General features: G+C 37.5%; 1 protein-coding gene across 2 annotated transcripts; it reads left to right on the top strand.

Moving 5' to 3' along the window:
- The first annotated feature begins 1,427 nt into the window (after positions 1 to 1,427).
- LOC108410793 lies at positions 1,428 to 20,934 on the top strand. Of its 2 annotated transcripts, none has more exons than XM_017682057.2 (14): positions 1,428 to 1,533; positions 4,412 to 4,471; positions 4,645 to 5,001; positions 5,321 to 5,671; positions 6,501 to 6,590; positions 8,704 to 8,869; positions 10,990 to 11,163; positions 11,250 to 11,423; positions 11,558 to 11,728; positions 13,953 to 14,126; positions 15,420 to 15,593; positions 17,019 to 17,192; positions 19,580 to 19,626; positions 19,799 to 20,934. In XM_017682057.2, the coding sequence occupies exons 2-14, from the start codon at positions 4,414 to 4,416 to the stop codon at positions 20,341 to 20,343; spliced, it is 2,655 nt and encodes an 884-aa protein (XP_017537546.1). In that variant the 5' UTR covers positions 1,428 to 1,533; positions 4,412 to 4,413; the 3' UTR covers positions 20,344 to 20,934. The 2 variants fall into 2 exon arrangements, with proteins under 2 accessions (XP_017537546.1, XP_017537545.1); XM_017682056.2 differs by lacking the exon at positions 1,428 to 1,533 and adding an exon at positions 3,299 to 3,401.
- Positions 20,935 to 24,474: the final 3,540 nt, after the last annotated feature.

The raw sequence follows: 24,474 nt of genomic DNA, 5'->3' as shown, positions 1-24,474 counted from the left end.
ATAAAACTTTTCAGAAAACTGGTTTCTTTTTGTCTCTGTCTGACAGTTTGACATCGGAAAGACATTGCACTCTAACATCAGACAGACGCTGAATTTTAGTTAAAAATAAAAATCAGGTTGACATCAAAACCTCCAACATGAGGAATGAACTGTAGCCCTGTGATTAATGGACAACCTGATCTACCACCTAAGCCGTGACTGCATCACCAAGCTATGGCCACCCTGTCAACACATTTAATCAGACACTTACAACACCATCACCCTGCTGCGCTAAATTTCAAGGAACTAGCGAAAGCAAAGCTGCTTACATTAAGCCTAGCGAGACTGCATTTCTATTTTTGACAAGTTTTTTCTCTGCTTTTGGCCTGCCTTCACTGTGAACACAATGTTTTAGGTGACTGAAAATGCTCTCCAACTTGCCGAGTTTTTGTTTTCAGTGTGTTGTGGAAAATGATGCCAGTTTACAAAAATCCATTAGTATCAACTAAAGAATGGTACTTGACAATGCTAACTTGCTATGTTATCATTATCATGGCCAAAATTATTTTTTCTTACCTTTATGGTCACTGCCCATGACAGGTAATTAAGTCCAAGGTCAGAAAAAGAAAGAAGTAACTGACAATGTCCTGGTGAAAGGTGTCTGATAGGCAACTTACTCATATATCTTTCCATCGCAAGACCACAGTTACTCAGCCACATGTACATTCCGTATGTGCAGTTAGTTTGAGGGAGATAATAAATGAGATGCGGGTACACAGGGATAGGATACTCATATAGAATCTTCCAGATTGTACAGGATTCTGACTAAAACAATGCCATCATGCATCCAGTCTTGGGTGCTTTGTTTTATCAGCCTATGAAGAAAATGCACTTAAATCAGCCTGAAAGCATCTGTGCATTTCCAGTATGAGATCTGTAGGCAAGTACCCTATGCCCTACACATTATGGCATGTTTGATAAAATATGAAATAGCCATAGAGCTAAACTGCTAATCAGCCTCATTCTTTACACTGTGACTTACAAGGCTGTATCTCCAGTGCTGCTCTGTTTAATTGCTCCTTAGCTTGGTAATTAGCTAGGCCACAAGCGAAAAGCATTTAGAGCTGCTGCTCTATTCAGCTCTACAAACACAGGTAATGGCTAATCTTCAGTCGTGTTTACTGATGTATCCAACAATGCAGTTGTATTTACAGCTGATCTTACTTTACAAACAATAATTAAATTATAATTTACCCAACATGCAGCAGTAGCAGTGACTGAGCATCCAAAGGCAGGTCCACGCTGAAATCTTGAATCAGAGAGCGACTTCAGTGATTGAGCTCAAAGGCAGAGCTGTTTGATTGGCTGTGTTGGTGGGGGCAGGATGCAGCCTGACAAACTGAGTAGCTCAGTCCCCATGCAGGGTGAACTGCTCCATTGTGAGGTGACGCCTGTGGGTGATGCAGTGAAAGAGAAACTGAAAGTTTCTTTAACCTTCAACACCGTCAGAAACGGATAAAAGGTTCTAAGATATCAGCGCTCTGGATTCACTCGGTAAGTCCAAAACTAACAGGAATGAGGAACATTCTGTGTCTAATCTAAAGCAAGAGCACATTTTTGTATTGGATAAATTTTGGTATTGGATAAAAAGCACTTCTTGTGGCAGCATCCTGGCCTCCCCTGTGTCCTTTCTGTGCTGACACTACAATATGCAGTAGTGCTGTTTGACCAGCAGAGGTATTGTATCATATCATATTGTACCTTTGTCATATCAAATCAAATCACATTTATTGTCATATCACATTTACACAGGTGGAAAGTGAGTGAAAATCTTAGGTTTGTAGCCCCCTTATAGAATTTAAATGCAAAAAAAAAGGTATGTGTGTGTGCATGTATGTATGTGTGTATGTATGTGTATATATATATATATGTGTGTGTGTATATATATATATATATATATATATATAAGCAATATGTATACACACTGACTCTGAATATACACAATATACATTAGTATTACACTGTTCCAGCGTTCAGTTGTACAGTAATAAGTTATGGAATAAAACTATGAAATGTGCTGCTGTTCACATTCCGTATGTGCAGTTAGTCTGAGGGAGATAATTAATGAGATGCGGGTACACAGGGATAGGATACTCATATAGAATCTTCCAGATTGTACAGGATATGGATAGTTGTACAGATGTCAGTCTATATGTGTGAGTACAGATTTGCTGGATTGAAGGTGCAGAAAAGATCAGAGTGAGTCTGTTGAGGTGTGGATGAGGTCTGGTTTGTCCATGGAGATCATCATGATGATGACTCAAGAGGTGCAGTGACAGTCCTACAGACCAATACACCAGCACTACTGGCTGTTCAGCAGCCTGATGGCCTGGGGGGAAGAAACTGTCTCGGAACCAGCTGGTTCTGGACTTATCCTTCTGTATGTCCTCCCGCTCAGCAGCTGTAAGAATGGACAGTGATTTGGGTGGGTGGAATCCTTCAGAATCCTCCTGGTCCTCCTCAGGCAGCGGCTGGTGTATAAGTCCAAAAGGTTTGGGAGCTGGACTCCGGTGATATGCTGGGCTGTCTGCCCTACCCTCTGCCGAGCTTTCCACTCAATGGCAGTACAGTTTCCATACCAGGAGGTGATAGAGCCTGTTAGAACACTCTCCACAGTACATGTGTAGAATGTTCTGCAGATGTGGGGGTTCATTGGCCTTAAAAGCGTGTAAGTAAATGTCAAAGAAATTACAGTGTGAACTGACTGGCACTCTAATCAGTGTGAGAGGTTCTGTTAGCCTTTGAGGATGGTTCCTTCAATCTCAGTAGACAGTAAATTATCATTGGCATTACAATAGGAAGGCAAAAGGTGTTTCCTCATCTGTGACTGAAGATAGTGCACTTCACATCAGCCCAGAAGGCATATAGCTAGCACACAACTATGTGCTATGTGTGATCACTTCTACTCAGGATGGGGTGCTTTAATCTTTCCTATCCTTTAAGCCAGGTGCAATTCTACTTCAGCATCGGTGCATTCTAACTAAAACAATGCCATCATGCATCCAGTCTTGGGTGCTTTGTTTTATCAGCCTATGAAGAAAATGCAGTTAAATCAGCCTGAAAACATCTGTGCATTTCCAGTATGAGATCTGTAGGCAAGTACCCTATGCCCTACACATTATGGCATGTTTGATAAAATATGAAATAGCCATAGAGGCAGAGCTGTTTGATTGGCTGTGTTGGTGGGGGCAGGATGCAGCCTGACAAACTGAGTAGCTCAGTCCACATGCAGGGCAAACTGCTCCATTGTGAGGTGACGCCTCTAGGTGATGCAATGAAAGAGAAACTGAAAGTTTCTTTAACCTTCAACACCGTTAGAAACGGATAAAAGTTTATAGATATCAGCGCTCTGGATTCACTCGGTAAGTCCAAAACTAACAGGAATGAGGAACATTCTGTGTCTAATCTAAAGCAAGAGCACATTTTTGATGTGTTTCACAGATACATAACTATTCTCTCAGCTAAGATCAAACACGAGACCAACATCCGGCTAGAGCGCCAAGAACGTCTCTGTCTTGTAGGTTTGATTATATAAATTGTGATTATGTAATTACTATATTGGATAATAAATGGATATTACTGTCAATTAGAAGATGAAAATGTTCTGGAACAGCATTATAAAATACACAGCAGGGTACCTCAGTACTAATGAACAAGGTGATACTGCGTTCGTCATTAGACGAAAACTATGATATAGAACAGTATGATAAAGGAAAACAAATGGAAAGAAAAAAATCTTCAGTCGAAGGGCGTACTGTAGTACAAATAAAATATTAAATAAAAAATGAAAACAGAAGAGACAATGAGTTGTTTATTGATTTCCTTTATATTTATGGACAGTCTAAATTTTAAAAAATATGTCTGAGCTATCAAAAAAAGTTTGAGTTAGCTATAAAAAAAACCCAAACAAAATTAAACACAAAATTCAATCATACACATAGGAGATAGATCTGAGACCTGAGGCTGATCACAGTATGCTCAGCTAGCGCATCTTTTTTTGTTTCATATCTAAAGCACAAGGTCTTACTGTCCATTAGCTTTGCTCATGTTAGCTAAATTAACTGTCATGTAGAACTTAAGCAGCAGCTTTAGGTTTAATAAAGCACTATTAGACTTATTATTATTAATTGGCTTTCAGAGCTGAATCTTTTAAATTGAACTCGGTTTCCTTCTAATTGTTTATGAGCTGAACACAAATTTCTTTTTGAGGCAGATGTAGCTATCTATTTAACAAAATTAGGATATAGCTAAGCTATAGGTGAATTACAACCATGCCTGCTTAGTATGCAGTGTTTATCCTGCTTCAGATGGATGGTTGATTTTGCATATAGCACTCTGTAATTGCTTTTGGACTCTTCTAACTGTCTTTCAGGGATGATGTTACTTTTTGTGATCCTACTGAGTTTCTCTGGTTTTATGGAGACCACATCAGGTATGTTTCCATGCTGTAAAAAGCTGTGTATCTGAGAGAGAGAGAGAGAGAGAGAGAGTTAGATGAATTCTGAATTTAAAAACAATTACTGTGGTGAAGAATGTTATAAAGCATTAACTATTTTTGTGTCATTTAATGTACATAACAAATATATACACTTTTTTTTCTTGCAGAGAACTTTAAGGTGTTTGGTCCAGCTGCTCCTCTTGTTGTTAAAGCTGGTGAAGCTCTGGTTCTGCCCTGTTCTCTCCAACCCAACATCAGCGCTGAGGACATGACGGTGGAGTGGGTCCGGACAGATCTGAGTGAAAGTAGCTCAGTAGTGCATCTGTATAAAGATCACAAAGACACAAATGACAAGCAGATGAAGTCTTACAGAGGAAGAACAGCTCTGTTTAAAGAGGAACTGCAGAAAGGAAACACCTCACTGAAGATCTCAGCAGTCCAGCCTTCCGATCAGGGCGCTTATCAGTGTTTAATTGAGTATGGATCCTGGTATGGCGAAATTACAGTTCATGTTGAAGTCAAAGGTGAGTGGTAACAGGTTTAATCCTTCACATTATTGTGGTCCTTATAGTTTAGATTAATTACTGAATAAAAGCAGTGAGCCTATGAGGACAGCAATGGTTCATATATGAGGTGGCATCAACCTGTTATATCTAAGAAGGGAAATCAATCATTAGTGTGCTCCAGTGAATGTTTATCCATCCAATGATACCGTGTGACCAGAAACTTGCAGTGAATCAGACTGCAGAAGTGCTACGGCAACAGTTATTTATGACTACGCTGAGAAGATATTAGGGAAAAAGTGGGTGTCTTATTGTAATCAATGTTTTTTTTTTTTCCTAGAACTTCTAAAGGTTGTTGGCCCAGTTGAGCCTCTTGTTGCTGAAGCTGGTGAAGATCTGGTTCTGCCCTGTTCTCTCCAACCCAACATCAGCGCTGAGAATATGATGGTGGAGTGGATCCGACTGCAGCTGCCAGACACACTAGTGCATCTGTATGAAGATTTTGAAGACAGAAATGAAAAGCAGACAGAGTCTTATAGAGGAAGAACAAGACTGTTTAAGAATGAATTAAAAAAAGGAAACGCTTCACTGAAACTCTCAGCAGTCCAGCCTTCTGATGAGGGAGTTTACCAGTGTTACGTTGAGTACAGGAGCTGGTTTGATGATGTCACTGTTTATGTCCAAGTTAAAGGTAAGAGCCATCACAAATATATTGTATGCTCATCTATGATTTATCGCAGCAAGTGCATTCATTCATCAGTACAGTTTACTGTATAGGTCTGAAATCAGTTATTAACTGCGTTAGTAAGTATTTACTTTCACTTTGAAGATATTTTCCTCAGCTGGTCAGTAATTATGTATTATTTAGTAATGGATAAAGTTGTCATGATATCTCCTCCTCTGGAGAGATTCCATTTGGACCTGTCTTGCTCCTCCCTGGCTCTACCCCTCATTACACACACCTGAAAATAGTTCAGGACTCATTTATGTCCTACATATTTCCTGATTTTTGAATTTGGATTTGCCTCCTTGCTTATTTATTCCTAGTTTCATTCTTAACATGTAGGGATGAGTGAATGAGAAAATAAATGAGAACTTACCAGTCCTCACTTGAAAGTCCCATTATTTACCGGTAGTTAATTAATCTACCAATAAATCATTACATTTTTCCTTCATTATGCAGCCTTGCATGGATCATGACATTCAGTTATTACGAACCATCAGCTACTTCTCTATTATATTAGTAGTAAAGACTGTGGCTAATTGCTAAGTATTTAACCATAGCAATTAATAGTAATTAACCACTTAACATATTAACTCCCTCAAGTGTTGCTGATATGTCTTTATAGTACATACAAGCTGATCAGTAAGTGACCACTGACAGAATCTCAAGTCCTTAAGTACAGAAGTTGAAATTGTCAACATTATAGATTATAGAATTGAAGTATTTCTTACACATAGTCCTCCTATTTCTGATCAATGCTAATATATCACAAATTAAGTATCTGTTTGCATTTCAGGAAAAGGATTTCATGCTTGGAAGATTGCCATCATCTGGATTTCAGTTTCTGTCATTGTATTACTTGCCTTTACCGCTTGCATCGTAAAAGGTAAGTTTTTAATGAATTTTTAATTCTGCGGTATCTAATACTGCGGTATCTCCTGCCTGGTGGCAGTATAGTGAACAGGCCATGTGCTGGGTTAGACTGCTGTCTAACCAGATCATTTGAATTTTCTGGGATCTTTTGAAGTGTAGCTAGATGGTGACATTCTTGTGCCGATGTACCTGACCATCAAAATAGACTTTATCTACAGAAATAACATCTAACTTTTTAGAAGCTCTTTTGTAACACAGAGCAGTTTTCTCCATCTGCCCAGTATTTCTCCTGAAAATCAATCATTCATTCCAAGTCTGTTCCTCTGAGCTCTCTTCCTCTTCATTTTTACTTCCTAAGGTGGAATATTATGGATGTGTCTTTCTCAGTATCTGTATCAAGTATCTCAGTATCAAGTGTGTTGATCATTAATTCCTTTAATAGGTTTGGTCAGGGGTGCCAAGGAAAACTACAGCGTGAGTCAAAAGTCACAGGACAAAGTTTTATTTTATTTTTTATGCTGTCAAAAGCCTCCATGATGCGGTGCTGATGGTGGCGTTTGTTGCAGATTTTCTCAGCATAGACAATTTGTTTGAGATTTCCCCAAAGATAAAAGTCAATAATAAAATAAAAAATAAAATAAAACAAAACCTGTCCTGTGACTTTTGACTCACCCTGTATATTGTCCCCCATGCTGAGTACTTGTAAATCCAAAATAGTTTTTCATTTCTCTTTTATCTCTTTAACACAGATGAATCGTATAGTGAGTTTGCTGATCGACTGTAGTAGTGTTTTGTTTTCTTTGGTCATTTTGGTTTCTTTTTGTCAGTTTGCTCCTGGCTGAAGGCCAAACTTTCACACGTAGCCTGAAATTTCTTGTGCAGTAGGTCTACCAGTGAGATTGTAGCATCCAATGCTGCAAGTTTGTCACTTGAGGGAAGAATGTCACTAACATCTGTTCCACATGGTGGAAATGGTGGGTCTGTATCGTGGGGAGAGCTTGTCTGGTGTGCTCGTGGGTGCAGAATGTTGTCTACCTTTGCTTTTGTCATCTCTCGTCCTTTTTCATGGTGAGGTAATTGTTGTACCAGTGGTTGATGTAGTTTCCAGTTCATTAGGAGTGGTTAAGACAGAAAGGAAACACATTTTCCTCAGAAGAATTTAGTTTTTTGCTGGAGTCTAGCAGCAGGTGGCTGCCTTCTTGTTTCTCACACGGTCTCATGGGACATTGGTGTGTCCAGTGTGTCATGACATCAAATTACACCTAAAATAAAAAAACAAACAAACATAAAAATCCCCACAACACACTTTTCAATATTTCCAACATCCACATTTTCAAGTCACTACCAAAACAAAGATTTTAGTTCATTGGCATAGCTTTATTTTATTGACACCCCTACATTTATTTTAGAGCTGAAAGTGAGACTGTCCCTCATGGCCACATGGTCAGCAGTTACATTCCATTGTTTTATTTTTCTGCAATTAAGAAAACTTTATTTTTGTTTCATTCAAATGTATTATGGTTTTCCGTGTGTACTGCTGTCCAAAGCTGTGTTTGCCAGTTGTGTATGCACCAGATTTATGCCCAAACATAGCTAAAATAGTCACTACCAAAACATTTAAAAGTTTTAGAAACATTATTATTGCAATGATAGTTATAAAATGGAATGTTTCTTTTAATAAAATAAGCACAGTTAAAGCATATGGACATTCATAGTGAAACTAATTTAATCTAAAGTTAGTCCAAAATTAAAAAGCCATTTCATAATTTGACTAACAGTTTGGTGGAATGATCCATATGGGCACAAACACCAGTTATCTTCAAAGGTGGGGCTACAAAAGGGACACAGGTGATTGGAATGTCAGTTTACCATCAATAGAAATATTTGATTTAAAACATCACTGAAAATACTAAGTGTTGATTTTTAAAGAATAGACTGTGCTGCCAAAGGAATTAACAGCACATAGCTAGCTAATATTCACGACAGACTTCTACAATATGGTTCTTCTGTGGAGGTAACACTTTGCCATCATTCACTTTATGATGCATTCATAGGGTCATGTGTTCAAACAGTTACAGATTCTAAATGATGGTAGATCCTTAAGGCTTGTCTCTGTCTAATTCCAGATAAATATTCCAAAAAGAAGCTCTCTCATAAACAATGCTCCATCATAGCCTACATGCATCTCCAGTCGGAGAATGTGCGGAAAGAATTGAACCTGAAGAAATTCAACACATCGGAAGAGGGATACAGGAGACTCATCCCAGCTGTCACAAAATGCAGAAAGGCTCTGTAAGTATTTCACAAAGATGATTAAGCTAATATTTATATTCTTATGATCTATTAGCAGTGTGAAACTTCTGCTGCTTACTGGCATATTGCAGATAGTTTACACGTACATGTAAGCCCGTGAGTTGCAATGGTTAGTCAGTTACAAGCTATTTGTTGATGGCTATGAAGCAAGACAGCCAACCAGCCAATTTGCTAACTTTAGGCCAATACTTTAATAGTTGGTTAAAATAAACATGACGAAAACAAGTAAGTTGTTATTCACAATTCTTTAAATGGCAATTCATCATCAGTTAAAATGTTATGATTGTGACAAGCCTACATACATGTATAGTTTACATATACGTATTATACAGCATATGTTAAAATATTGAGTTTTGTTTAATTGCTTAAGTCATAACTTAAGTCATACCACACAAACATATCAAACAAAATTCATAATGGCTTCGTGTTGCATGAGTTTTTCCATTTGGTGATAATCCTTTTCTGTTTTGTTGAAAATCAGATTTTTCTAAAATCTAGGACGTTTTCTAGGAGAGACTACCCTACAAAGCAGTCTTGCAGGATTTTTTATTTATTTTATTTTTTTACCATGCCAGTTCTTTATGCTTTAAAGTTTTGACTTGCTTTTGTTGGTGTCTGCACCTGCATTGTGCTGACCTAGAGTTGGGTCAGAATATTTACATTGAAAATGTAATAGCTCCTACAGTTTACATATACAGATTCCTTTCCTACAAAGCTGGTCAATTTTTAGGTTAAATTGCTGCAAGGATAAAAATTGATTGGCAATATTTGACATCATTTGATAATCACTGGGCGTAACAGTCCATTTTCAACCAGATTTTAAAAGCCAATGTTGTACTTTGTTTTGCATTTTATTTTCCTTGTGGTCTATTTACAATGTTTTTGTAGGTTTATGCACCAAAATGTTTAGTTTAGTTTTTTAATTTAGTTTAGTTTGTTTTACAATTTAGGAATTGAATTAAAATGCCCATATTCTACATTTTTCTTTCTTAATGTTTTTTTCATGAGATCCACTTATAATGCTTGTGTGGCTTTTTGTAACAAAACCAGCCATAATTCATTTTTAATAAGAATTTTAATCTTCTCTTTGTCCTTAAACTTAAGTGACCTGTGTCATTAAGTTTGAAATATATAAATGAGCTCTGTTCTGATTGGCAGCCCTATATTCATTCTTCAAAAAGCAGTATGGGCTGAAATGCTCCATATAACATCAGTGTCAGTGGCTGGGGGTTAACTGCTGTACACTGAAACGGCATATTTTTGTAGTTTTCTATGTCAATATGAAAAACCAGTGATAAGTAAATTGTGTTTGACCTGTATTACATTGAGAACAGTACAAAAACACCACATTTGACATGTTACCTATAATCTTTGTTGTTTTTTGTAAATATACGTTTTCCTAATTTGATGCTAGCAACATGTTAGGAAAGGATGTTTACCACTGCGTTACATCACCTTTATATTTACATACACATTACCTAAGCCAGTTGTTCCCCTGGGTTAATGGAACCTATCCCAGGTGTTCATATACTTTCTATTTTTCATCCTATTACTGATGCATTTTTAGCAAAGTGTTGACCCAAAGCTTGACCCATAAAGGACTGTTCCTGAATGCTCCTATACCTGACCATGATTGTGTCACCAGTTTAAGATGTTATTTGAACATTTCACAATGTTCTTACTCTTAAATTGCCCCATCCCAACTTTTTTGAAACGTATTGCAGACATCAATTTCAGAACGGTTGCATATTTACCAAACACTGTGTTGATATCAAAGTTGATGAGATAAAACATTCATTATTTTGTCTTTGCACTGTTTTTTACACACACACACACACACACACACACACACACACACACACACACACACACACACACACACACACACACTGTTACAACCTGGTCTGGGGTCAGGCCATAAAAGAATGGTGTGGTGCAAAATGTATGCTCTGTGAATTTATATGTAATGTGTAATTATGAGACAAAAACAGCAATGGTTCATAACAGCAAATTCAAAGTCTGTATATATACAGTCTGTAGAGTTTGTCTTCTGGTTTGGCCAAAGACAAAACAACCAACAAAATATGTTTTCCTTGCAGATTTGCTGAGTGTAATCTCACTGCAAAGTCAATGAAAACACTGAGTGCAGCTTTGCAAACTGAAAACTCTTCACTGAAAGAGCTGGATCTCAGCAACAATGACCTGCAGGACTCAGGAGTGGAGCTACTCTCTGCTGGTCTGACAAGTTCACACTGTAAACTGGAGATATTAAGGTTAATATTTTATGTCTTGTTTCACATTGACCTAAAGCATCTTTTCACATGTTTTGTAAGTTGTTACCATTACTCTCCTTTTGCAGACTTGCGATGTGTAATCTTAGTAAACAGTCCGGCAACACTCTGCAGTCAGTTTTACAAACAGAAACCTCCTTCCTGAAAAAGCTGGACCTCAGTAACAATGACCTGCAGGATGCAGGAGTGGAGAAGCTTTTTGATGGTCTGAAAGGTTTAAACTGTAAGCTGCAGATACTCAGGTCAGAATCACAAATGTTCAAGAAATAATGCAATTCCATCAAAGTATTAAAGAAATTCACAAAAAACACATTCAAGTTAAACATCTTCTGGTAAATATTTGGTAAGATGTTTTGTATTAACTCTGTCTTTTCAGACTTGCTATGTGTAAACTCAGTAAACAATCCTGTGACACTCTGCGGTCCATTCTACAATCAGAAACATCCCTGAAAGAACTGGAGCTCAGTAACAATGACCTTCTGGACTCAGGAGTGGACCTACTCTGTATTGGACTGAATACTTCGCATTGTAATCTGCAAATACTCAGGTCAGTATTTAAGAATTTCATAAAATAGATCATTTCTGTATTAAATAGATATATTACAGTACATTAGGGCTGGATCAACTAAATTCAACTATTCCCCTTGTTTGTCATATATCTTAATGTGTTGACTGCAGTAGCTTTGTATCAGCTTAGTTACACAGCTAAACACATTTCACTGCCTTATTAATATTATAAGAATATAAACACACTGTACTGCAAATTATGCACATGTGAAGCATTAGCTTGACACAAAGGCGGCCATCTGAAGCCAAATAATCTGCTGTCTGAAGCCATCATTTGATTACCTCTCATAAGTATGGATATCTTCCAGTTTATTCAATCATTCAGTTCATAGAGTAAACACAGCCTTGTTTAGAGAGAATATTTTACTTAGAAAGCTGTAATATGTTTGTCAGTATTCACAAACCACTTAACACTCAAATCAAAGCCTGAAAAAATCAATGGGCCTCGTTCACCAAACGTTCTTAAGAAGATTTGTTTTTCTTAAAAGCCGCTAACACAGTATTCCGGAAAATTTTGAAAGTCACAAACGTTTACTTATTTGGGATTGATTCTTGGGTGATGAATAGAATCCAAGCACAAAGATTCTAAAAACAGCATGAATTTTTCTCAGGACCTTTCTCAAGAACAAACATAAGGAAAAAAACGTATATTTTGACAACTCTAAAATATATTAAATTTTTTAATATAATAAAAAAAAAATTCTATGTATATACATTATAACGCCAAAAGTATGTAGATGCCTCAAAACCACATTTATATGAACTTGTTGGACCTTCCATTCTAAAATCATGGGCATTTATTTGCCACAAAATTGCAGGCATATAATGGTCTAAAATGTTTTTGTATGTTAGGGCTGAGCCCAAACCCTGAAAAACAGCACTAGAGACCCCTCGTCCCTCGTCCACTAAACTTTACTTTGGGGCCTGTGCAGATTCATACATTGGATGGTAAGATTCACGAAAAAGCATAATTCATCACTCCAGCCAGTGCTTGGCATTGTGTGCAGTGATCTTAGGCTTGTGTGCAGTTGCTAGCCATGGAACCCTACTGCACAGTTATTGTGCTGATGCTGCTTCTAGAGGCAGTTTAATGGTGAATGATGCAACAGAGTTAACACACCTTAATAGTGGGTGTGGCTGAAACACCTAAACTCAATAGTAATTGTCCACATACCTTTGGCCAAATAGTATACATTTCCTTCCTTAAAAATGTAAAATTTAAAGTTTTACTAATCTTGACAAGGGAGGTGGTAGATAATAATAATAATAATAATAATAATAATAATAATAATAATAATAGAGTTGTCAAAATAATGTATCTTAAATTATGACTTTGCAGAAGAGAAAACGCTCAACTTGAAAGCTTGATCTCAAGATTTTGTTCCATTTAAGTTTTGACTGCATCTACTTTCATATCAAAACCTTGTAATACCTATTGTTTTCAGGCTCAATAGTTTATCTAATTTCCAAATGAAATGATCACTAAATACAAATTCTTTATTTGCAGGGCAGGAAAAAAACAACAGAAACATAACAGAAAACTATACAGAAGCCTCAATAATTAGATAGAAACTTTAAATATTTAGTGTTTCCACACAATTTCCAGTCTCTTTCCGATACATGATATCATGAAAAAGAAATGTGATGCAGAGGTGGGTTTGGATGTTGCTTGTGTGAAAATAAGTTTCTCTTTAAAGGGGAACATAATGTAAGTGATCATTTTGAGAGAAGCTTTTGTTTGCTTTTCAGATGGGAAGGATGGAAATGTTAAAGTGTGAATAAACAAAAATAATAAATAAAAAAAACTATAGATAAATAATAAATACTGATAGATCTGACACAATGTCAAAGTATAATTTTCTATTAACTAGTGATGTTATGTTTGATGCTAAGGCTTCAAGGCATGACTTAAGTACATTATCAGAAGCAGCTTATCCAAAGATCTTGTGCTTTCCACCATATGTGCAAACAAGATGTGACTCTTTTCAAAACTGAAGCTTCAAAGCATTTCCTGACACAATCTAGGTAAACCCTCAAATCTTCACAAGGCTTCATTCAGCTACCCCTAAACTATATAGTGGGGTCCAAGATTAGATTATATTCCATAAATAGAAAAAAGATGATCAAACTTTTGTACAGTACTGTATATGTAAATAAATGTAATTAACTTTGTAATATGTGTTGCACTTCCTCTCTTTTGGCAGACTTGCTGTTTGTAAACTCAGTACACAGTCTTGTGGCACTCTTCAATCAGTTCTAAAGTCAGAAACCTCCTCCCTGAAAGAGTTGGACCTCAGTAACAATGATCTGCAGGATTCAGGAATGGAGCTGCTCACTGCTGCGCTGAGGAGTTCACACTGCAAATTAGAGAGACTGAGGTCAGGCTTCTGTCCATTCATTCTGTGTGTGGTTGGCTAGTGTAGTGGTTAACACCTTTGCCTTCTATGCTGTAGACTGGGGTTCAATCCCCCTCCTGGGTAAGCACCCTGCACTATACCAATAAGAGTCCTTGGGCAAGACTCCTAACACTACCTTTGCCTACTTGTGTAAAATGATCAAATTGGAAGTCGCTCTGTTGTGCTACTTCATTGGCTAACTAGATCATTTTGTTATTGAACAGATGTGTGTTGTGTACATGTGCATTGTGAAATGGAAGGTGAGTGCAAACATCAAGCAAAAGGAAAAAAGAAGAAAAATTTATGTTTAATGATTAAAACATTCAACCCCGCCAGCTGGGATAGGCTCCTATGTCTTAATTCGGAGCAAAATCTAGACCAGCTGGTGGTTCCCAAAGACTGGTTTTAGAACCACTGTATAAATACCAGAAGTGGAAAGTAACAACTTTTATTCGCATTACGGTACATTTTAACCTGTAATGGTACTTTTTGGAGTAGATTTAAATCATAGTACTTTTGCTGGAGTTTATTTCTAACAAGATGCTTTTACTTTCTTACATTCTTTTTCACTAATTCTTACCAAAATGTAAAAATGAATGCTTCAGCTCAGAAACAATTCAGAAAAAATACCAGTTAAATTTTAAAAATTCAGCTCTGAAAGCTATCCAAAACGAACCAGCTCTCTGAGAAGTATAGTGGAGAAAGACAGAGGAGAAGGAACATGAGGAACATATCTCATCCAATTTGTCATATTTGTTCTTTTTCAAATTAACTAAATGAAGTAACATTTATCAACTTTCCAAAAGAGAACTCACCTCCCAACCTGAGGAACCAGCTGGCTTGCTAACTATAGCTTTGTTAAACCAGTACAATGCCAATATGCTCTTCTTTCTTCAGTGTTTTAAAATAAAATGTTTACAATAATAAAATAAGTTTTAAACTTAAAATTCACGTTTTACTGCAAGTCTACGAGCTTGATACCTTAACCCATAAGGTTATCCTATATAAAATATGGTTTTGTGACAGATTTCTACATTTTAATTGGACACGTTTATTTTCTGTTAAATAACATATCGATTATTGTAAAGATAAAGTTAAAGTTGTCCACGATTACATAGTATTTTTTGCAGTGTGGTCTTTAAAGCTATGTGGAAGAAGATTGGTAGTATCATCTGTACAACATTATAGTTTCGCTCATTCCATTAACAAATTTCTTTATATAGTAAATAGTAAGCGTATATAATAAAATCTGTTGTATTTATTCTCTCTTTGCAGGCTAGATGGCTGTCATTTTGGGGTAAAGTCTTGTGAACATCTTGGATCAGTTTTAAAACGGGAAAACTCTTCCCTTAAAGAGCTGGATGTCAGTAATAATGAGCTGCAGGATTCAGGAGTGGAGCTACTCTCTGCTGGACTGAAGAGTTCACAATGTAAACTGGAGATTCTCAGGTCAGCCTTCTGTAAATTCATTACTGAATGATCAATATTCAGCTGGGGCATTCAGTGTTTTATGTTTTATATAAAGCACAAGATGAGCTTTGCGGAGAAGTGTTCTGTTGGTTATGGATTTATTTAGTTCAAGTTCAAGAGGCTTTACTGTCATTTAATGTGCAAGTACGAAAAAACGAAAAAACATTTATTTGACAGATGCACATTGTTACTGAAATGTGGCAGATACACTGGCCCTAATTCATTAAAATTACATATGGTAAAGTCTGACTCAATAACATCTTTTCATTATAAGCTAAAACAGTGCCTGAGAGAAAAATCCAACTACTGCTACTGTAGTTTCTGAATGATTGCTTCACATGTTTACTGTAATACTTTACTGTAATACATTTCAGTTATATGTATATCGTTAGGTTGGTTTGGTAAAATACACAATTTATAGTTTGTATCTAGGCTTTCTTACTTGCACCCATATATATATATATATATATATATATATATATATATATATAAGGCAAGCTCTGCTTCTGATGTTTGCCTTTTCAACACTATCAGTGACTCAACTACATGTCTGTTTTATCTAAAAGGTACAAATATGTTTGTTTAATATTGTGAATGAAATGTATTTGAGCCTCTTTATTAAGCTCAACTTTCTTTCATTTAAGTTACAATGTAAGTTATTTACTTTTATCTGTTTAAAGATAACTTTACAATGTTTGTTACAAATTTTGTAATCTAATTATATTGTCTAAAGCTCAGAGCACTTCATATTTGAAATGTTCTAATATTCTTATATTGTAAGTTCTCAGTAAAAGTTTTACTATTGTAAATTTTCACACTTCAAATTTGTCAGTCCCAAATACTGGTTATCAGTGCCCCTGGTTAATATTAATATTTAGCATTATAGACACTGCATGATTAGTAGCTATTACAGTAAAAACATAAAACAATAATTGTTGGTTTTTTTCAGAATGTTGTTTTTTTCTGACTAGCAATGCAATAATATCAAACTGCTGATGCTGCGTATAGTATATTATAGTATGGTATAGTATAGTATAGTATAGTATAGTATAGTATAGTATGCATATAGCTTTTAAGGTCCAATGAGCAATGTATGTGTGTATGTATATGTATATATATATATATATATATATATATATATATATATATATATATATATATAAACATTGCCCATTGCTTATTTGGCCTTAAATCCACTATTTTAACTGTGGATGCCTTTACCTTACAGTTTGTCTAGGTTTTCATGCTGTCAAAATGTCAAATTTCTTACTCTTCCATTTTTTGCTGAAAAACAAACAATAAGATTGTTCTGTGTATTCTGTTCTTTTTGCAAAACATTTTATGTTCAGTGTGATTCCATGTCTGTCACTCATCTGTCTCCCTCTTTCTCTGCCGTCTCTGCAGATTATCTTTTTGTATGGTAACAGCTAAAGGCTGTTCTTCTCTGGCATCAGCTCTGAGTTCAAACCCCTCATACCTAAAAGATCTAGATCTCACATACAACTACCCAGGAGAGTCAGGAGTGAAGCTGCTCTCTGCTAGTATAGAAGATCCACACTGCACACTGAATACACTGAGGTATGGACAACTGTTCAGAGGTGTGTGTTTGTGTGTGTGTGTGTGTGTGTGTGTGTTGGCTCCTGATAGTAATGTTAAGACAGTAACTATCTGCTTGTTTTGTATTTCTAACAAACCATGAGCATCTTGATCCTAACGTAGTTTGTGTAGGCTCTGTGGTCTATGGCAGAAGCTCACACTCCTAGATTGCTCTTGCTGTTCCAGACTGCAGCTCCCTCTCCTCAGCTGCTGTCACTTTCCAAAATTGCACTATTCTAGACAGATCTCATGCTCATTATTCAGTAACTACAGGCACATCAATGCAAACCAGCTCATCTTAATGTGTGTAATAAAAATCGGGCCTAAGAGAAAGATCAGCCACCTTCTCTCACCACAATGTTAACCCACAATTAAACAGGAAGAATGCAGAATGTTCAAGAACGATAGCACTCAGCTAGGAAATGCAGCTCCACCTGTGTATTGAGAGTGCAGTACCCTCCTTTCTTCCTCCCCCTCTCTCTGTTTGTCTGTCTTTTTGTCTTTCAGTTCAATTGAAGCTGCATTATTGGCATAAAAAATATGAATAGTTGTATCACCAGAACATGGGGGGACAATATAGGATTGTTGTATTCATAGGCATGTATCTCTGAGAGGGTGTGGCCACTCACTGTTCTTCAGACTGTGGCAGGCATAGTACATCGGCACAGATACACTGTGCTGACATCGTGCAGTGTATTTGCTAAAGGTCTCTTAGTTCAATTCCAAATTCAAATATGTTCAGTCGAATAATGATAGGAATTTCCCCAGGTTGATTTGTGCTGTAGAAAGCATCATTTTCCTTTTGGTTTATTCATTGCTAAGTTAACATTTAAACTGATATACCTAAATAGACAAAGTTGTTTGAATGTTCAGTATTATTTGTATTTAGCCTGACATCACTGGATTCTTTGGCAAAGGATGTCCAGGTTCTGCAGTAGACCTTGCTGGTAGACCTCTTGTCTTAATGGCGGTATCTGTCTCTCTAAAACCCCCTATATATGCCTCTGCGTGAATAGTACTTTCACACATATGTAAGTCACCCATGATGTGGGTATAAACACAACCCCATACCTTAAAGATGTTAACTATTGCACTTTCACTGATAAAGGTCAGGATTGTCCCTTTCTTCTTCAGCAAAAGGAAATCAATGTTCATTTCCCCGAAACAAGCTGAAACATTGACTCATTTCAGGACAGCACACATTTCCACTGTCTTTCGGACCATATGAGATAAACTGGGGCCAGAGAGCTCAGAGTGTGTTAAGTGGCAACAGGTTGCTGAAGTACTAATCCATGGTTCCAGGCTAATTTTTAAGAATAAACAGTTGAAATATGGAAATTAAAGAGTCTGTCATGTCATTCACCATCAGGACCATGTGCTTTGTTTGGCTCTAGTTCATTTATTTTCTCCTTTTGTTTCTGCTCAGTAATTGGGCTTCAGGTTTTTTTAGGTTTAATTAGGTTGTATTATTCTTATAATGGCCAGCTCTAACTCCTCAAGCTTTTTTGTTTAAATTGTTTTACTGGGGATTATTTGGAGTGGACTTTCCTAAAGGCTGTTTGGGAATGTATCATGCAAATATCAGCATTATAAATGGCCAGTTCTGCATTTTTTTCTTGTTCAAGGTTGTTTGTGTTGTTTCAGACCTGGCTTGTTTTGATTGACCCTTACTTAGTGTCAGTATGTTTCAGTGTGCTGTGTCTACATTTATATTGGTTGTTTATGTTTATAGAGTTTGCAGTATGTTATTCTGCTTTAGTAAAAATGTGTATGATAGTGTTGCTCAGATGATAGTGCTTTGGATTTGTTGTCTCAGACCCTTTTGCATTCTACTGTTGCCAAAGATTGCACACTGGAGAATGAAGCAGAAGTTGATATGAAGTGGTTTTGAGGTTTGAATAGAATTGACATAAAATAGTGTTTTTGTTTATCTAAACTAAACTTTGCCTTGCATTTTTACATTCAATATATGTGTCCACTCTTTACTGCCAGACTAGCAGTAGCAGGTTCCCATCCAGCTGCCAATGTAAATCTGAATAAGTTTCAAATATGTAAAGTACCTTTGTCATTATTCTTGCACAGTACAATGGAATTCTTTTCTTCACATATAACAGGATAGAAAGTAGGTGCAATGACGGCTAAGTGCCTTGCTATGTAGCCCAACATGTAGTTTTTCTGAGGTTTAATGAGATGGAAAGGGCCAAAAGAAGCACTGAAAAAAGTTGGGCTTCATTTTAAAAAGTACTTCTCAAAAACTGATGGACCACTTTTTGACTGAGTTCAGATGGTAAATGGATAAACATACAGAGAGAGGGAATGGCGACAGTACTTAAATGAACGTATTAATGTGTGTGTGTGTGTGTGTTTAGAGTGGATCATGGAGGGGAGATCAGAATCCAACCAGGACTGAAGAAATGTAAGCACTCACTCACTCACTCACTCACTCACTCACTCACTCACTCACTCACTCACTCACTCACTCACTCACTCACTCACTCACTCACTCACATTCTCTCTCTCTCTCTCTCTCTCTCTCTCTCTGTCTGTCTCTCTCTCTCTCTCTCTCTAATGTCTCTTCCTGTGTGCAGATTCCTGTGAGTTCACTCTGGATCCAAACACAGCGCACAGCCGTCTCTCTCTGTCTGACGGGAACAGGAAGGTGACAAACGTGGAATCTTCACAGTCGTATCCTGATCACCCAGATAGATTTGATGTGTGGTGGCAGGTTCTGTGTACAGAGAGCGTGACTGGACGCTGTTACTGGGAGGCCGAGTGGAGTGGGAGAGGAGCTGCTATAGCCCTGACGTATAAATCAATCTGCAGAAAAGGAGACAGTTACCACTGTTTGCTTGGACGAAATGAAAAGTCCTGGGTCCTGAACTGCTGTGATAACAATTATTCTGCCCGTCACAATAATAAAAGCACTGATATACCTGCTCCGCCCTCCAGCTGTAACAGAGTAGGAGTGTTTGTGGACTATCCAGTCGGCACTCTGTCCTTCTACAGCATCTCCGCTGATACACACACACTTCAACACCTACACACATTCAACACCAAGTTCACTGAACCGCTCTGCGCTGGGTTTACTCTATATCATGGCTCCTCTTTATGTCTGTGTGAGATACACACATAGAGGAGGTTGGTGTATGTGTAAAATGGAATAACAGGGAACGCTTTTACAGAGTAGGATGTGGAAAACACCGGTTTTTGTGTGTTTTTTTTCTTCTTCTCACGCTCTCCACAGGTTCCTACATTACCTATCAATCAAATGTCAAAGAGCTGTTTTGTGACCTCAGTATCTAGTTCCATAAGTGTTATCAAATTATATCATACAGACAGTGAAATGAGGGTCATCTGCCTCTCAAAAGAGCTGTATATCAGCAAGTTCCCAGCTACATCTAGCAACACTTTATCTATTGATGATCAAGTATGTGTGATAAGGCATCCATATATATCTTACAGACTCCCTAGTCATATTCAATGGTCAACAGTGCCAAGTCTTAACTATATCATATTTGTTGACATTCAAAAGCTCATCTTTTATGTGCCGTTTACATGTTATTTTTCACCCAAGTAAAGTAAAACACAGTTAACCTGCAGTGCCGTTGTGATGCATAGGCCGTCTGTTGATTGTTCTCATTAATGGACAGTGGGTGGTGCTGTGCTTTCCTACTGGTCCTGCTGCCGCCTTGTTGTAAAATAAACCAGTGCTGAAGACGTTGGGTCACTGTTTCCCCCGTCTCTTAATTCATCTCTCTTATAAATTATCACTATAAGTTATACTTAGATAGGCCGTTGTCTAGCGAATTGAGCGACGTTACACCGAGAATATGATAGCAGTGTTTTTTCATTCTCAACCACAAATCAGTTCACTTCAACATGGTGTACATTACATTTCTGTAGACAATTAACAAAGAATAACTTATCTATACACTGCACCTCTGGAAATTCACTTTATTAATGTATCAGAGGTGTTTAATTGCATTCATAATCACTTTTCTACATATACATTTCAACGTCAGCCAGGGTTACTGCTTTAAATGACTGATGCCTAGTTGATCTGAGCTACAGCAAGTGCTTTAAGAAGCTGGCCAGAGACTGCCACTCTGGACCCACTGCAGTTCATCTACAGACAGAGCCGCTCCACTCCATGCAATAGCCCTGACTCTACACACTGCCCCCTCCCATCTGGACAGAAAAACACGTGTCAGAATGCTGTTTGTAGACTAAAGCTCAGCATTGAACACCATCGTGCCCTCAATGCTTGACATTAAGCTTCAGGATCTGGGTCTGAACAGTTCCCTGTGCATCTGGATCCTGTACTCCGTGATGGGCCAACGCCAGGTGGTAAGGATGGGCAACATGGACGTGGACACGGAAGGGTATGCAGAATTACGAACTATTTACAAAAGCACCTTAAAAGCAGACTTGGAAGAGTTCCAATTTCCGTACGGAAGCACGCTTCTGCAGTGTGTGGATGATTTGATGGTTTGCTTGTCAAACGAGCAGAGCTGCAGGGAAGATACTGTGGCGTGGTTGGTTTACCTGGCCCAACAAGGACACAAAAGTTCTTTGAGGACATTGCAATATGGGAAACACAATGTGCATTATTTGGGCCACATAATATCCGCTGAAGGGAAATCTTTGGCCCAAACTAGAGTTGAAACTTAAGGAAACATCCCCAATCTTTTAGACTTTTTCACTTTCTGTTAGTGTTTTCCTTTTTTATTTTTTTAAATGACTTTGTCCAATCAACATTACTGAATCCATTTTGTTGATGAGTAAATCCTTAAAAAGTAGCACATTTTGCAGGTTAATTAAAAAAATCTGGAGAAAAATATGCAAAAACAATTCTACAGTGAACTGGGCTGAGTCCTGGATCTTAACATGCGCCATGATTCAGACCGGATGCAGTGCAGCATTTGGCCCTCATCAGGTGCAGTGCAGCGTGCATTAATCATACATTACAATAATATTTGAGAAGGAATATGACAAACATTGATCATAATGTCAGATAAAGCTATGCCACTGCAACCCAGTACTCAGTAGGACCGGAGTAGGACATTTCCAACATGTCAGGCATTTTCATGCTAAGTGGCTATGTGGTCGGAAGACTTGTCACTGCAAATCAGTTGACTGTGTGGGTCAACTGAAAGAAAGATGTAACTCAGTTGAGAGTGTGGGTACAACCCTTCTTCTAAGACTCAACCCCATGAAAATAGGCCAGTCAGAAGCAAAAGAGCATTTCCAGAAGCAAAAATTATATCAGCTAAATAGAAAAGACTTCAGGAATGACTGGCAAAATAATAAGTGACAAGTAGTAATCTTTTTGAAAAATTAAATTTGATTTTACTCGTTATTTGCTTTTTTTTTTGTTTTTTTTTACTTTTGCCATATAACTCCATACAAACCCCAAACCAAAAAGGAAAAAAGAGGGCTGAGAAAAGAAATGGCCTCAGAAAGTAAAAAGAGGGTAATTACCCCCAAGCCATGTAAATATGCTTGCTAGTGATGGCAAAACGAGGTTTCAGAAACCAGTGGGGCTTTCCAGCCCAAAGGTTCCCAAAGGTATATATATGTGTGTGTGTGTGTGTGTGTGTGTATAATACTAAGTAACACTAAAGTAGCTTACTAAACACCTAATAATATAATCTAATCTAATGCAGTTTAATAATAGCTGATATAATCTGTGATATATTAACTGAACTTTAACCACTAACTCTGACACTTAACCAGCGCACACCCCAGTAGCCCATCTCTCACCAACACCAACACCAAACATCAACTCAAAACCCACAAAGTGCCACGAGGCACCAACTGTGGTTTGTCGTTTCCTTGGTTTGTTACCCTCATTTCCGCCTTCCTTGCCTGTGAACCCCAGTAGCGCAGTGGTAACCATTACAGCAGCAGTTTGAATCTGGGTCTGGGTCACCTCACTAGCAATGTTAGACACACACTCCTTTGTCCCCATATATCTCCTTACTCTTCTTTTTGCTGGGTTTCAGTTCTGTGCTTGGGTCCGCCTCCCTGCCGTAACAATCAGGGCTTGAAAATGCTGTCGGTTAGCCTGCCAGTTACATGTCTGTATCTCACCCAAGCTGGGCAGCACATTTGGTGTTTGGCTGATTTAATTATAAGGGAAGCACTGAAAAGCATTCAGTGGACTATTGATTGGTAATATATACATGCCCAACCATGCTTCATTTCTGTTCTGAATAAATAGTGGAGCAAAATCTAATCTCAGTACTTGCACTGAATAGTTGCACTTTAATCCTTTTAATTTTAGTATATATTTAGTGTATATATTTTTTGTCATTGGATAATAGTTATCTATGCATTTATATTTATTTTTCTCGATTGCTTGGACATACTTGTCCAGTAAGAATTCATTTTAAATTTAAATTCAATTTACTGCTTTTTTCAAAATAACACATTTATTTGCAAAGTTGTTTAATCCTCGCAAAACATCAGACCATATAAGCAAACTCTGATCATACAGTACAACTCGGTCCTTTTTGTGCTGTATATTTATGCTGTACTGACGATACATTTCTGTAAATAGTTACAATAGTAGTATGCATGAATGTGTAAAAAGTCCACACCATGGAATCTGTTTTTTCTAGGTAGCATTATCAGAGCTACAATAACCTTATGTTTCAAAACAGTGTATTTCAATACCTCTGAAAACAGAAGTTTCTTTTTCCTCTTTGTGTGTCCACGCACACTCTCCACTCTATTGGACACTCCCACCATGTAGTTGTCAAGTCAGATATAGCTCATTTGTTTCTGCACAGTTTATGTTTGCTGTCCTCAAATATCTCAAATATGTCTTCACATATGTGTGTATGAGAGAGAGAGAGAGAGAGAGAGAGAGGGAGAGAGAGACAGAGAGAGAGAGAAAGACAGAGACAGAGAGAGAAAGAAAAAAGAAAGAGAGAGAGAGAGAGAGGGAAAGAAAGAGAGATAGAGAAAGAGAGAGAGAGAAAGAGAGAGAGATAGAAAGAAAGAGAGAGAAAAAGAAAGAAAGAGAGAGAAAGAAAGTAAGAGAGAGTCAGAGAGAGAGACAAAAAGAGAGACAGAGGGGGTAGAAAGAAAGAGAAAGAGAGGGGGAGAGAGAGAGAGAGAGAGAAAGAGAAAGATGGGGAGAGAGAGAAAGAAAGAAAGAAAGAAAGAAAGAGAGCGAGCGAGAGAGAAAGAGGGAGAGGGGGGAGCGAGAGAGAAAGAGAGAGAGAGAGAAAGAAAGAGAGAGAGAGAGAGAAAGGAA

Source organism: Pygocentrus nattereri, chromosome 12, assembly GCF_015220715.1.
Source record: "Pygocentrus nattereri isolate fPygNat1 chromosome 12, fPygNat1.pri, whole genome shotgun sequence".
Lineage (NCBI taxonomy): Eukaryota > Metazoa > Chordata > Actinopteri > Characiformes > Serrasalmidae > Pygocentrus > Pygocentrus nattereri.
Note: the sequence above shows the minus strand (reverse complement) of the source record. Positions and strands in the feature narration are given on the sequence as shown.